This window comes from Epinephelus moara, chromosome 20 (assembly GCF_006386435.1).
Source record: "Epinephelus moara isolate mb chromosome 20, YSFRI_EMoa_1.0, whole genome shotgun sequence".
NCBI classification, from domain to species: domain Eukaryota; kingdom Metazoa; phylum Chordata; class Actinopteri; order Perciformes; family Serranidae; genus Epinephelus; species Epinephelus moara.
The window spans coordinates 45,942,319-45,957,436 of record NC_065525.1 but is presented as its reverse complement, the minus strand read 5'-3'; the positions used below and the strand labels follow the sequence as shown (position 1 = coordinate 45,957,436).

General features: G+C 42.4%; 1 protein-coding gene across 1 annotated transcript; it reads right to left on the bottom strand.

Moving 5' to 3' along the window:
* Positions 1 to 729: 729 nt before the first annotated feature.
* rerglb (RERG/RAS-like b) lies at positions 730 to 14,239 on the bottom strand. The gene is made up of 5 exons (XM_050074293.1): positions 13,955 to 14,239; positions 7,919 to 7,975; positions 6,761 to 6,834; positions 4,379 to 4,527; positions 730 to 3,406 (listed from the first exon to the last, which is right to left on the bottom strand). Exons 1-5 carry the CDS (start codon positions 14,004 to 14,006, stop codon positions 3,121 to 3,123), a joined length of 618 nt encoding a protein of 205 aa, XP_049930250.1. The 5' UTR covers positions 14,007 to 14,239; the 3' UTR covers positions 730 to 3,120.
* Between the last annotated feature and the right edge of the window lie 879 nt (positions 14,240 to 15,118).

Below are 15,118 nucleotides of genomic sequence, written 5' to 3'. Positions count from 1 at the left end.
ACAGGGTACCTAGACCGAGCTGAATCACAAGGCAAAGCAGTATTTGATGGAAAAAGTCTTTAAAGCCGTGAGTACCTGGCAGAAACTATTTGGTTGTAACACAGTCTTGTTTGCACCTTTGTGTTCCTTCAGTTCAGTAGGTGGCACTGTGGGGACAAACCCCTGGTGTCCTGTGTTGCAGCCTCCTGAGCTGCAGGACTGTTGGACTGAAGTCATTCAATGATTCTGGTGTCTGTGCTGCCCTCTGGTGGATCTATCAGGGACATGTCTTTGTCTCAGAGGACACAGTTCAGCACATTAACGGTGCATTTCTCACTTCTGCCTTCAGACCAGTTTATTTTTAGCAGCTCCACAGGAAATTCCTGGAAGGCTTTAGAGAAATGTTTCCTCTCACGGTCGTCTAATTAAAGCTGAGCTCAAAGTGAAAGCAGCAGCTTCTTATTAAACAATGTTTGACTTTAATTTCCTCTGGAACGTTCTGTTTTTACAGCATTTACAGGAGGAACATTCGTCTACAAAACACTGCATACAGAAACTTAATGTTCAGCATGGGTGGTTCGTTGTGTCTCTGCAGCGTCGTGGTGACGTAACAGGACCAGAGAGGAACAACAGCATCACATCAGTTCACGTCCTTCATCGGTGTGTGTCTGTGTTTTTATTCAAAAATATAAGTTTTATAAAGTCGAGATGTTTCTTCAGTCACAGATTCCGTTCAAACACCAAATAAATACAGTAACATTTAATATGTACACACACATATATATATCAGATGAGATGCTTACAGACATGATCAGATAGATTAATGTGAATGATGCATTTAGTCATGAGTAACATATAACAGATAGTATGACAGATTATAATCAACAGGAACTGAATATAAACAAACACTGTGGCAAAACAAGACGCAGTGGGTCACATCTTTTATATCTCATATATCTTGACATGTGTGCCCACTGACAAAGCGGCTGTATTTGATGAGAACGTGTTGGACTCAGGTGCAGTGCACAGTGTCCACGGCTAACATTAGCTGGGCAGTGGGCGCCATGTTTACACATGTTGACGCAGCTCGCCATCTGTATGTCAGCAAAAGCATCAGAAAGTAAAATAAAGACAAAACAGTAAAATGTCTCTACTGTACGTCTAAATGGACAGAGCTTTGAAATGTGGTGCTGAAGACTCACAGAGTCAACGCAGCTCCGGACTGAAAGGAAACTTCTCTTGTATTTAACGTCCAGTCACTTGGTTTGTTGACGGTAATAGGTGATGAACGAAAAAACACAAAATGAACATAAACTGACGGCCAATAACTTAAACCACTGACTGGGAAGATTAAAGGAAACATGTCACTATCTGATCATCAAGGACAGAGGAGAAACTGATTACAGCCAGTCACAACTTCCCAGTCTGAAACCAGTCTGAAACCAGTCTGAGGTTTCATGTGTAAAACTACAGCGATGAACCAGTCAGATAGAAACTGTTTCAGACCTCAGCGGTAAGATTTCTTATCCTGCTCAGCTGTGTCAACTGTCATCTTTGGCACTGATACGTTACATGGTTCATATCTGATATTCTGATATTTTTAGAGATTTCATTTTGACAGTTTTAGGCCACAGTTTTGAGAATATTTGCTTGTATTTAAAAAGTGTAGCATGTGTTATAAAGGCCACACACACCCGAGGTACACTTGAGTTAACTGACACTTCCCAGCTTCACAGCTTTGATTCAACTTTTTCTCTTTCTCTTATTGGTGCATGTAATTTAATGACACGATGTAATTACCAGCGTCACTCCACCAAACTTCAACCTGAGCAGAGCTCTCAGTAAAGAATATGGTTAAAGTTAAAGTGTTGTGTGAGGACACCATGAATGACATCACACCCTCTTTGTGTGAGGACACCATGCATGACATCACATAGGACAGCTTCTCTGTGTGAGGACACCATGCATGACATCACACAGGACGCCATCTCTGTGTGAGGCACAGCTGAAGCACTTGGTAACATGAGGTTAATTTTGTGAGACGCTGAGGCAACAAAACTACTTGGTTAGGAAAAAGACCATAAAAGATCACATCTGGGTTAAAACATGGACATTTGTTACATAACAATACGTTAAAACAACACTGATTTTTAGTTTCATGTGGGACACAAACTGAGGTCTCCTGGGTGAAAGTCTTGTTTTGTTTGACCTGTCCACTGACGCAGACTTTCTCACTCTTTACACGTCATCACCCAGCTGGACACCAACATCGTTAGATGCTGATATGTGGTTAGCTTTAGGTTGTAATGTCAAGTTCAATGTCAGGACGACTAATGCCAACATCAATATGAACATACATTCATATGAACACTGACAACAGATGACGCTGACATTTTGTTGTTTTGTGCTGTAACGTAGCCAAAATCCAGCATCTTCCAAACGTCTCATGCCGACGTCATCTTGACGTATAAGAACGACATTTAGTCGTAAGGTGTGAAGAACAAAACCAAACATCCACATAACGTGAAATTCTTACTTAAATATCATCAACCTGATTTACATTTCAACCAAATTTTATCATCTGTCCAACGAAAGAGTCCAACGTCTTTCTGACGTCATAGTGACGTCTGATGCCAGCTGGGATTTGCTCTCAGCGTAAAGTTTTCAAATGTCAGTCATGTGTTTTATAAAAATGCTAAAGGGTGTCTTTGGTGTCGATATCAAAGTGTTGGTATTTGGTCATCTGGGGATGAGAACGGAGAGCGTTCTGCTGTGACCTCTTCTTAGGGTCCCGCCCCTCAGACTGGGAACCGCTCCCTCTCGTCAACAATAACCTGATTTGTTTTGATCACAACATCATGAGTCCTTTCTAAATATCTCTGTAAACTCAAAGTAGAGAAAAATGTCGAGGGTGAAACCAGAGCAACAAAAAACCAAAGATGTGAAAAAGACAAATATTTGTCTGTAAATTTTGACCCCATCAGATCCGTCCCACCGTCCGCTTGTTTTGCTCTCAGTGTGAACGTGACATCACTGTTCAGACTGACAAACTAAAACAGTTTCAGACCTCTGGACCAGTTTCCTTTAACTGGGCTCCAGATGCAGTAATCCCAGTCCGTCCAGCTGACCTCACTGGGACCATCACACAGACTTCCTCCTCTTCCCAAACACATTGTTGATGAGCTTGGCCATGGACTTGGAGCCGCTGTAGCGCCGGCGGTCCGCTCTGTACTTGAGGTGCTCCATCACCTGTCGGATGAGTTGGGTGAAGAGGTTGGCGATGTCCTGGTAGCTCTCGGCAGCGGACACCTCCTGGAAGTGACAGCGGTTCTCCTGAGCCAGGCTGCGGCCCTCGTCCTCACGGACCTGTCGGGCGTGACACAGGTCCTGTTTGTTTCCCACCAGACACACAGGAACCTCCGTCTCCCTGGAGACAGAGACAGATGTCAGTGAGGACAGATCAGGACAGATCATGTGGAGACAGAGACACATCAGTAAGGACACATCACTGTTAAAATCCTTAAAGTACTGTTTCCAAAACAAGACGAGCAACGAGCCAAATCTAGTTCCTAAAAACACCATTAAAATGTTTCTGTTTTATCAAATCAAATTTGACTAACACACGTAAACACAGGTGAGTCCATTCTGTCCCGTCCTGATCTCCATCTAGAGTTACTCATCTACATTAATACGGACACACGTGTCACTGACTGAATAAATCTCCTCCCTGTTTGGCACATGAGCAACAGCCTAATGGATGTTTGGTGCGTTTCTCCTGCAGACCAAATGTCTGTAGGTTTGATCGTCTCACTGATCATCATCAATCATTCATCAGTCGACTCTCAACATTCGTCACATTCAGATCAACATGAAGATCCTCATTCAGCTTCAGAGGAAACACAGCAAAGACACTCTGCTCCTGTTTTCTCGCAGTCTTTACAGCATGTTCGGGTGATACAGTGACTGTGAATCAACTGTTAGCATTATATTTCCCATCAATAAAAGCATTTGACTTTTAGTTTTGATTATTTGGATGTTTGAACTGTAACTTAAGGACTTCATGCTGAGTAAAACAGAAAGTTAACACTTAAAGACACTGTTTTAAAACCATTTAGATAAACTCAAAATGTCGTTAATACCGAGCTGAAAACAAGACAGACCTCAGTCAGGAAGTTTTGTTTTAACTGAAATAAATTAAGTCTTAACGCAGTACGATCCCTCAGTCACAGCATGTTTAGTTAGTTATTTATCGTAACACCTCAAAACTTGTGTAAAGAGTTTGTAATGAGAGGCCAACAGCTGCTCTGATCCACCACGTCTCAGTTTCCTGCAACCCATCCGCGGCACCCCGTCATTTTGTCTCCACGTTATAATGAAATAACCTCACTGTGTTTCTGACCCTTTGCAGTTGTCCATGCGCGCCTCTTTGATCTGCTGCAGGATGTTCTTGGCATTGATGAAGGAAGTGCGGTCGCTGATGTTGTACACCACCACGAAGCCGTCTGCCCAGTCCACCGGCTCCTCCAGGATACACCTGGCCTCTGAGCTCTGCCAAGGACAACACATGACTTTATTTTGGTATTGAGCAAATTAAATTCAGGTAGTATGTATATAGGTTCCTGTATGAGCTGTGGCTCAGAGTGTGTCATCCACCAATCAGAAGCTCCACCAGTCCACAAACGGCTCCTGATGGCTGCTCCATCAGTGTGTGAGTGTGTGTGAATGAGTAGCAGGTGGCACCATATACGGAGGCCTGGGCCACCAGTGTGTGACTGTGAAGGGGTGAATGTGACATTTAATGTAAAAGGGCTTTGAGTGGTATGAAGACTAGAAAGGAGCTGTACGAGTGCAGGTCCATTTACTTGTTTTTACTGGGACAGATTCAACCAGAGAGAATTAGTCGAAGTAAATGTTCTTTACTTTTAGTGGATATTAACTAATTAACAGCTTCAGATCGACAGACATCATTGGTTCATTGACAGTTTAGTAGTTTCGGTCCCTGTCAGCTCTGGCTTGACTTGACCCCAAAATATCATATTAATTTATTTGACTCAAAGAAAAACAAACTGTGTAAAGTTCCAAATGTAAGGTATTATATACAACAGGGTTAAGCCAGGTATGCCAATACAGATAATGTACTTTTTATGACTATGAGTATCATATGAGTAAAATGTGTCTTTATCTGTACTCATTTATATCACAGTATATACAGTGCCTATAAAGTCTTCACAACCCTTGGAAATTTTCAGATTTCTTTACTTTACAACATTGAATCAAATGTTTTATGATTTTGTGCTCGTAAATTAGCCCAGCCTGTCAAACACTGCTGGAGACATGACAGTTTGGAAGTCTGCACACATTATTTGTCTAAATGAAATTTTTATGCCTTGATTCACCTTGATTCTTATTTCTGACACATTAATTATTAATTATTATTAATCATGACTAAAAGTTGACTAAAATGTTTTTAATTTTCGTCGACTAAAACTATGAATGATAACAATGACTAAAATGTGACTAAAACTAATAAACATTTTTTCTCAAGACTAAAAGTAAATCTAAAATAGCTGTAAGAACTCAATTGATCACAGTGGAACAGTTTTAACACAAACTGCATGTTTTCAGTGGCAGATTGTCACGACACGTCACAGCAATGTGTCCTGATGTAGAAAATAACAGACTTCATCTCCGTCTCATTCGTTACTTTCTCATATACGGACTCTTTGTCAGGTTGAGCTGTATTTATGTTTCATTAACGACATATTAGAAAGTTATTCACGGTGGGATTTCTCACAGTCCTCATTACACCTGATCCTATAAATACACCACTGTATGTTACTGTTGTCCTTCTGTCAGAGCTATTTCTACTGTGACCAACAGCAGCTGCAGAGCAAGGGGAGGACGTCTGAGTGACCTTGAGGAGAAATAAACAGCGTAGGAAGGACTCGAGGCCCGAGGACACGTCTGTAAAAACTCACTTATCCCTTTCTTTTTACTGACCATGGTTTCTTTCTGCAGTGCAGGTCAGGACGTCGACTCATGAAAGGACGGCTTTACAGTGAGTGTAACCGGCAAAGACAATGAGTGTCTCTTGTTCTGCTGAGTTTTCCAATAAAATACAAACTGTGCAGTCAAAGGCCTCTCACCTCTTTGGTCCGGCTGAAGAAGAGGTACGCAGGTTATATGGATCTGTTCTTCAAAGATACACGTCACCTCAGGACACTCTCATAAACCTGCTGGGTTTAACTTTAACGTGCCGTACAGATCGTACATGTGCCGACACAGAGGTTACTGTCTGAGTGGGATTCATTCAAGGTCAGGGACTGAAAACTGACATGACTGTAGTGTTGTTCAGTAAAATACTTTAATAATTCACCTCAGCTGAAAGATCTTTGATGGATCCACAAACATCTTTCCTGCTTCAGCTTCAAAAACTTTTCCAACCTCTGAAAATACATTTAAACATAAAGCTAAAAACAGGAGAGTTTCTGTTTGTGACATTTTGGTTTTCTGATGATTTATTGACATGTTTTTGCAGCAGTGACTTTGCCGTACCTGAAGCTAATGACTGTCATAAGTCAAATAAAATGCTGGAGTATGAAATGTAACTTCCATATGGATGGACAGCTCATGGCTGAAACGTAGGAGGAAACCAAAAACATAAACAGGAAAGTTTTTATTCTACTGCTGCTCTGCTTTTCTCAGTAAATGTTCTGAAAAACTACAGTTAAGCATCTGAATGTTTGGATCAGTTAGTAAGTGTGTTAGTGATGAGTTGTACCTGAGAGCAGGGGTCAAACACCTCCAGATTCAGCTGCCTGCCGTCGATCGACAGCCTTTTATGGTACAGAGAGTCTGTGACAGGGATCAGAAACAGAAACATAAATTAAGAACACTGATAAAATACTGACTGATGGTGTAAAATATAAATCTCTCAGTATATTTCGCATTGTGTGACATTCAAGTTGATTTGCTTCTGTCATGTGTTTTGTTGAGACCTTTTTCACCCCCGTCTCTAAAGTTTGACTCAGTTTATTTTGCAGAGCTGAACTGATCAATATTTTGTATTAGCATTGAGTAAATGACTGTGTATTGAGAAAGGTGACAAACTCGTCACATGTCCACGTTTGGTCATGGACTTTCCACGTCACACACACACACACACGGTTAAGTTTAGCCAACACACACACACACACACGTGGTTACGTTTAGCCAACACACACGCACACACACACGGTTACGTTTAGCCAACACACACACACACACACACATGGTTACATTTAGCCAACACATACACGTGGTTACGTTTAGCGGACACACACACGTGGTTACGTTTTTGCCAACACACACACACATGGTTACGTTTAGCCAACACACACACACGTGGTTACGTTTAGCCAACACACACACACGGTTACATTTAACCACACACACACGTGGTTACGTTTAGCCAACACACACACACGTGGTTACGTTTAGCCGACACACACACACACACGTGGTTACGTTTAGCCGACACACACACATGGTTACATTTAGCCAACACACACACATGGTTACATTTAGCCAGCAACCACCGGGCACCATTAAACAATAACGGGAGATGGCTGCGTGTCCTGCCGATGTGAAAGGACAGCTTTTGTCATTGGTGAAAATTACTGCCCAAGTGCTGGTTGACTGCCTCAGTGTTATGCTTTAATTAGATAAAATCATGAAAGAGAGACAGACGTGCACCACAAGAAGCTGAAATATGTAATTTACTGTTTAAATCTTTCCACAGCTGTAATTATATTCTGGATCATTAATCTAATGAATGCTTAGGTGAAATTAAAGCACCACTAAGTGATGAGATAACAACATCCCTGATGTGTGGAGATAAACTCTGCAGGACCAAAAACTCTCATCACACTCCACTGTCAGCAGATGTGGAAACACTTACTGGCATTAGAGGCATATTCACCGATGAAGCGTCTGGTCAGGAAGCGTACGAGGACAGCTGGAGGAAACAGACAGAATGAGTCATGGCATCGTAACACTCTCATCTCTAACAGGTGGCAGCAGCGAGGGTTAAATGACCCTTCATTCACTCCTGCAGGCGCAGCGCCGTGCAGCAGCCTCTCAGACTGCAGCGCTGAAACTGTAGCCTCTCATGAAAGAGGCTGTTTGGCTTTGCTGGAAGGTCTGTGAGCATATTTGGCACGATGAATGGATTTATTTCCTCCTGTGCTTCGCCTCCACACTCACAGCTACACATAAAACACACGAGTTTTGGTCCCACAGACAATCAGTTTCTATTACGGGCTCAAGCTGTGGTCACAGGCCTCTGATGGGGTAATACAGAGGTTATACAGAGATTGTACAGAGATTATACAGAGGTTGTACAGAGGTTACAGTAAGAGACACACAAATATGGATATGGCCTAAAAAGCTACTCATGCATGCTGGCATACGGAGCGTACTGTCTCCATCCCAAAATGTAATTTCCTTAAGTCAATGTTGGTACACTGAGAGGAAGGTGCGCATTCCCTCTCTCTCAGATGATCAACATTTATACAAGTTTTGATGTTTGAGAAACACTCTTTCACTTGTGTTTGGTGCTTGTGTCGGTCACAAAAACAGCTGAACTACATCAAAACATCAGTTTACAAACTCTGACAGAACTCAGTTTAGTCAAAGTCTCAGTGGTCCCCAGTGACTTCAGTTATCAAGAGTTTCCTCAGGTGTTTGACTCTGTGTTCACCAGACATGTGACTGATATTCAGATGGTCCTTTGGGGGGTGAAGTAACGAGTGTAACACTGGCCATGTTGAACATCATTAGACCCAGTGTGTTATATTTTGGGAGCAATCCCTGATGGAGCTGTAGATAAGAGAAAAGTTTACTTGCTGCATATCTTCTTATTTATCGGTGGCAAAGCATGAGAACTTTATCTTGGCCCAAACGGCTGCGTCCCAGCCGACAGGACAGGTTCCTGAAAACATAAAAGCAAACTCCACAAAAAGACAAACACGTTTTTAAATCTTCAGGCTCCTGTAATTATTTCAGATTACCAAAAGTGCTGCACTGATTTAATTATAAATTGGCCCAAACTGATCTGTTTATTTTATTGTATTTTTATTTTTGTTTATTTTATTCCATTAAGTTATTTTTTGGAGCTTTTTTTTTTTTACACGTTTTCATGATTTATCATTTGTATGTTTATTTACTGAACTCTGAATAGTGACTGTATAATTCAAATTTGAAAAAAACATTTTGTTAAAAAAGATAAAGAAATGCACCTTTCCTTTAAAATGTGTCTGTGGGTCTATTTTATTCTGCTGTAATGTTTGTTTGTTGCAAAGAAGGAAACGTTTACTTGTTTATCAGCTTCACTAACATTATGTTTGTTTGATTTTACCTCTGGAGAGACAGAGGAATATTTGATCAGTATTTTTTGTCAAAGAAAACTATTCAGCTCTTAATGAGGACGGATTGATTCCACCTGGGTCACAGATTATTAATCTAGAGATCCTCCCTGATTTGCCGCAGACGGCAGGTGACAGCAGGTATAAAAGGTTTGGAAGGCAACAAACAGGTCGGTGTGTTTTGCGTCTGTCTGCAGATCACTCTGAGTGAGAAACATAATGACTGTTTCTGTTTCTGCTTCTTAGAGTCGGTCTGAATTTTATTTAATTTTCAAACGTGTGTTTAGTGATTTTTGCAAAGCAGTGTAAAGAAACACAGCAACAGAAAAAACACAAAGCAAAACTTAAGACAGAAAAGGATAAAAGAAGACACATAAATTATCCCACAGGTTCCAGAGTCCTGACATGTGATATAATGACACAGTTCACCTGTGAAACCATCAGCCATTCACTTTAATTCTTCAATCAAACTAACAAGTTGTTGCCAGATTTTCTTAACGAGTTTGTCTTTGTTCGACATCTGATTTTCTCCGAATGTAAAACATGACCTGATTCATTCAGTCACAAATCAAACACTAGGAGCTTCTCAGACTGTTTGGACAGAGAGACGACCTGAGCTTCATTGGGGGGACTACCAATGTAAATCAGCCCCTGGCTGCAATTGGGTGCATCTACATTTTCTTTTTTCTTCTCTTTAAAAGGAATGTTTATTGATGTACACTGTCCCTTCTTAAACAAATAAACGTTATTGTATTCATACCTGTCCTTCAGTCTACCTAAGACAACCAGCCCAAACAGTGTGGCTAAAGGTGCAGGGGGAAACTTTTATGTATTTCTTTTTCAATCTGAAAATCAAAGCCTGCAGCAGGTCCATATTTCACTCTCACTCTACCAATCATCCTCCAGTCCATCACAAACATTCTTTTTTTTTTTTTTTTTTTTTTTATCTTTCTTTGTTTTTAACCTGTAGCACTTTGAGATCTTTTGATGAAAAGGGCATTATAAATAAAATGTATTATTATTATTATTATCATTATTATTACATTCTGGAAAATGCAAACTTAAAGTCACAGCAGCAGTTCTTCTGCTTCCTTTTTACATTAACAGGTAATTAAGAGAACAAAACAAGACAATGAGACACATGCATTTAAAGCAACGAGCAGAAAAACATAATAAATGGACACAAACACACACACACACAAACACAAACACACACACACACACACACACACAACGTCCACAGTAACAGCTCTGCTTCACTGCCAGGCAGCCAGAACAGAAACATCCCATTGTGTTATGAAGCTTGAATGCAGCTCAGAGACAGTCAATCCAAACCAGGAGCTCAGAGACGGTCAGTCACAGAGACGGTCAGTCCGAACCAGGAGCTCAGAGACGGTCAGTCACAGAGACGGTCAGTCCGAACCAGGAACACAGAGTCGGTCAGTCTGAACCAGGAGCTCAGAGACGGTCAGTCCGAACCAGGAGCTCAGAGACGGTCAGTCCGAACCAGGAGCTCAGAGACGGTCAGTTCAAACCAGGAGCTCAGAGACGGTCAGTTCAAACCAGGAGCTCAGAGACGGTCAGTCCGAACCAGGAGCTCAGAGACAGTCAGTCCGAACCAGGAGCTCAGAGACGGTCAGTTCAAACCAGGAGCTCAGAGACGGTCAGTTTGAACCAGGAGCTCAGAGACGGTCAGTCCAAACCAGGAACACAGAGACGGTCAGTCCGAACCAGGAGCTCAGAGACGTTCAGTCCAAACCAGGAACACAGAGACGGTCAGTCCGAACCAGGAGCTCAGAGACGGTCAGTTTGAACCAGGAGCTCAGAGACGGTCAGTCCGAACCAGGAGCACAGAGACGGTCAGTCCGAACCAGGAGCTCAGAGACGGTCAGTTTGAACCAGGAGCTCAGAGACGGTCAGTCCGAACCAGGAACACAGAGTCGGTCAGTCCGAACCAGGAGCTCAGAGACGGTCAGTCCAAACCAGGAGCTCAGAGTCGGTCAGTCCGAACCAGGAGCTCAGAGACGGTCAGTCCGAACCAGGAGCACAGAGACTGAACAGTGAAACATAAACACCTCCTCTGCCTCAACAACGGTTTTCACTGCAGGTTAAAAATAAAATGTGAAATGTGCCTCACGGTGCAGATTTAACGTACGATCACATCAACTGCTGCAAAATAAGCTGCTGGAGTTTTCAACCTCAAACACGGATCTTTTTCAGATATTACTGATGTGAACAGAGTGAGTGGCTCCAAATGTCGGCGCAGTACAGCTCAGCCACAGGAAACAGCTTCATTACAACATAAACCAAACCAGCAGCAGGAACTGAAGCTCAGCTGAAGGGACCGACTCCTCAGTGCACGACCTGTTTACCAACCAGAAATCAGTACCGTGACAGATTAGCTTTATTCTAACAAAGGCAGAGACTCTCTGAAGGCATTAATAATGTCTTTATTTCAGTTCAGTCTCAGTGAATGGAGCCAGTTATGTAACATAAAACCAAAGGCCAGTGAAAATAAAAGCTCCAGTGTTTTAACCTGAAAATCAGCCAAAAATGGCATGTACCAAAACATATTCTATAATTTCCACAGTCAGGCTTCAACCTCACCGTTGGTCGGCATGGGTCACAGTTTCTCCCATCAAGTCTGTTTTTATAGATCATAACTTCTGTGTGAAGTGGCGTACACCTCTTTCAGGCCTCGTTTTGTGCGTACGCAGTGTCTATAAATGAACCCAGGCCTGCAGGAGGAGCGCTGGGCTTTGGAGACAGTTCTGTGGTGGCCAAACAGTGGCACAGTAACTTCTGTCAGGTGCCCCGTGGGCCCAAAAAGACTTTTTCCCAGAGACTTACATTGGGAAAGAGACGTCATGATTTAAATATTTAATCACCACTCAAGTAAGTGGAGCGTTAAACAGGAAGTCCACTGCTCAGCTGCACTAAGTGTCTAACGCGCCTGCTCTGTGGGGCCAATGCCCATGAAAAGGTCTGTGGTTGATCTTTAAATGAGATCAAGAACAAAAGTTTACCCACTGACTTAAATCACTGATAGTACAAGTTATTATATTTACATGATAAATAGATTTAGATCTATTATTAAAACACATTTCAAACCACCTGCGTTTCAGTTTGAGACTCAGGATCATTCTGAACAGCTCTCACCTGGACCCATCTGACCCTGACGACACACATGATGGACAGGTGGGTCAGCAACTCACAGGTGACCTCAGTGACTCTGTCAGGGTTCACACCCACACAGAGGTTCAATCCTGCAGCTCTGCACCAGTCTGTTAGAGCTGGGGAAGCCTCGTGGATGAGACGTGACACGTCTTCATGAAACTAAAGCAGGTCCAGCTGTCTATGACGCAACACTTAGGACTGAGTCTGAACGCTTCACCAATAATCAGAGGCTCCGAAAACAAAATCCAGAGTCCAGAGAGATGGAAATGACGGGAGCAGAGAGGTGACAGACAGGTGTCTGGAGAAAAGAAATGTATAGCAGCAGGTGTGACAGGCAGAGCTGATGATGAGGAGTGAGGAAGAGGAATGTTAGAGAATAAAACCTGCTGCATGGGATCAGTTTTAAAGTGTGAAGTTAAGACACAGGTAAATGAACTGCACCTGTACAGGTCCTTCCACGTCTGCCGACCACTCAGAGAACTTTTACACCACGTCACATTCACCCATTCACACACACTTTTACATTGTTGTAAATTAAATATATGTATAAAATAATATAATTTAGCTTCTCCCTTAAACTCTGATGTCTTGTTGACCAACAGATTCATCAGTAATTATAATAATCTAATTGTTAGTTGGGGCCCTGACGTGTGATGCCCGCCAGCTTTTCAGGTTCTGTTCAACAGGAAACTCATCATTAAGATGTTATATGAAAGTTATTTGAAGAGTTTTCTGACAGTCAGCTTCACTTATTCACCACCTGTTCAGGTATTTTTACTCAAATAAATGTCGACGAGTCTGAAACTGTTTTAATGTGCTGAATGAAAAAGCTTCTGGAGCCTAAAACTGTGATTTATTTATCTGTGGAAGAAGAACTCATTTCTTAAAAGTAACTGAATTCTGATGAAAGTAAAAGTCCTGCATTTAAAATTGTACTTAAGTAAAGGTTCAAAAGTATCAACATTAAAATACACTTAAAGCACCGACAGTCAAAGTACACATGGTGCAGAATATATTCTTGATAATATCAGTGGATTATAATTATGATTGCACCGATGCTGCAGCTGCTGAAGGTGGAGATTATTTCACTGACTTTACAAACTGTTTGTTTCATCTACAAACAAACATCAGAATGTTTTTGTTGATTTATATTTTATAGCCTATAAACAATATAAATCTGCAGACGTCCAAAGTATAAAGAAGCATAAATGGAAACATTCAAGCAAAGCATCAAAGCAGTATCTGAGTGAATGCAGATAGTGAGTGGATTCATTCTGCACCATAAATTATCATCACTTTAAAACACTATGACAGAAAAAGAGAAACAGTAAACAGGTTTATTCTGTCAGTAGAATCTGTTGTGAGATAAATGAACCTCCTCTGCAGCCTCTCACCTGATTTCCCAGCCCCTTGACTCCCCAGCAGAGCCAGTTTAATGTCGTTCATGCTGCTGGTCTCCGTCTGGTCTCTGTGTCTGGTCTCTAAGTGAACGTCTGCAGACTGAAGTCTCTGTACGGTCCAGGCTGGACGAAGGACAGGACTGCCCCCTCTCCTCCTCCTCCTCCTCCTCACAGGGCTGGTATAGGTTTATGAAGCTCGACGGAGGGAGAGGAGGGAAAACAAGCGCTCCCTCCTCCTCTGCTCTGTTATTCTCTCTGTTTTCTCTCTCTGTCTCTCCTCCGTCTGTTTTCCTTCCTTTCCTCCTCTGCTCATATATCTCTCCTCTCTGCCTCCGCCCCTCCTACACAGAGGTCACTCAGAGGTCACGGCTGACTGAACCTGTGTTGTTGTTTCGACTCTGACTGTAATCAGCTGACACCTACAGACCAGTGTTATTCTTCATACTGTGATGTCACAGAGAGGAGACAGACAGGAACACATGACAGATATAAATGAGCTCACTAATGAAACTCAGAAATTATGTTTTAGAGACAAAACAAAATGTTTTTCATGAACGCATCTCACAAAGTTCACAGAGAGCGAAGAGATGATCTCACCTGCTCTGAAGTGTCTTAAACCTGTGTTCTCCGTGATGGCCAGCAGGGGGCGACTCCACCGGCTGCAGAAAGAAGTGCGACAGTACGGAGGACTACGAGAAAATGACCTGACCTCTGACTTGTCTTGTTAACTCAGTGAATTTCACTTTCTAGTTTCAGTTCTTCTTCAACACATCATGACGTTCATTTAGTAAACTTTGGTCTCATCTGGAGTAAAAAAGACGATAAAGCAGGATATGCTTTAGGGCGTGATTAACTTATGATTGACAGGTTTCTGCCGCAGCACTGGCCTCAGGTTCTCAGTCAGATCCACCCCTCACTTCTTCAAAGCTCCGCCCCTCGTCCTGATACAAGCTGGCCTCACTCCCACCTCGTCAGATACCAAGGCTTGATCAGTGGCCCATCGGCATCAGACAGCGACATACAGAGGCACCTTTGTTGACGCTCCAGGCCGTCACATCCTCACTGTGACCTCGTCACATGTCCACGTTTGGTCATGGACTTTCCACGTCCACATATGACGTCCAAGGTACCCTGGGTGTGTTGGTTGTTGACGTTCTG

Bases quoted from the DNA above. Each gene is read 5' to 3' on its own strand.
- rerglb (XM_050074293.1), bottom strand. From the start codon at position 14,006: ATGAACGACATTAAACTGGCTCTGCTGGGGAGTCAAGGGGCTGGGAAA. The intron at 7,976-13,954 runs GTGAGAGGCTGC...TGTTTCCTCCAG, and splicing joins TCAAGGGGCTGGGAAATCAG to CTGTCCTCGTACGCTTCCTG. The intron at 4,528-6,760 runs GTACAACTCATC...TGTCCTTGGCAG, and splicing joins TGTTTGACCCCTGCTCTCAG to AGCTCAGAGGCCAGGTGTAT.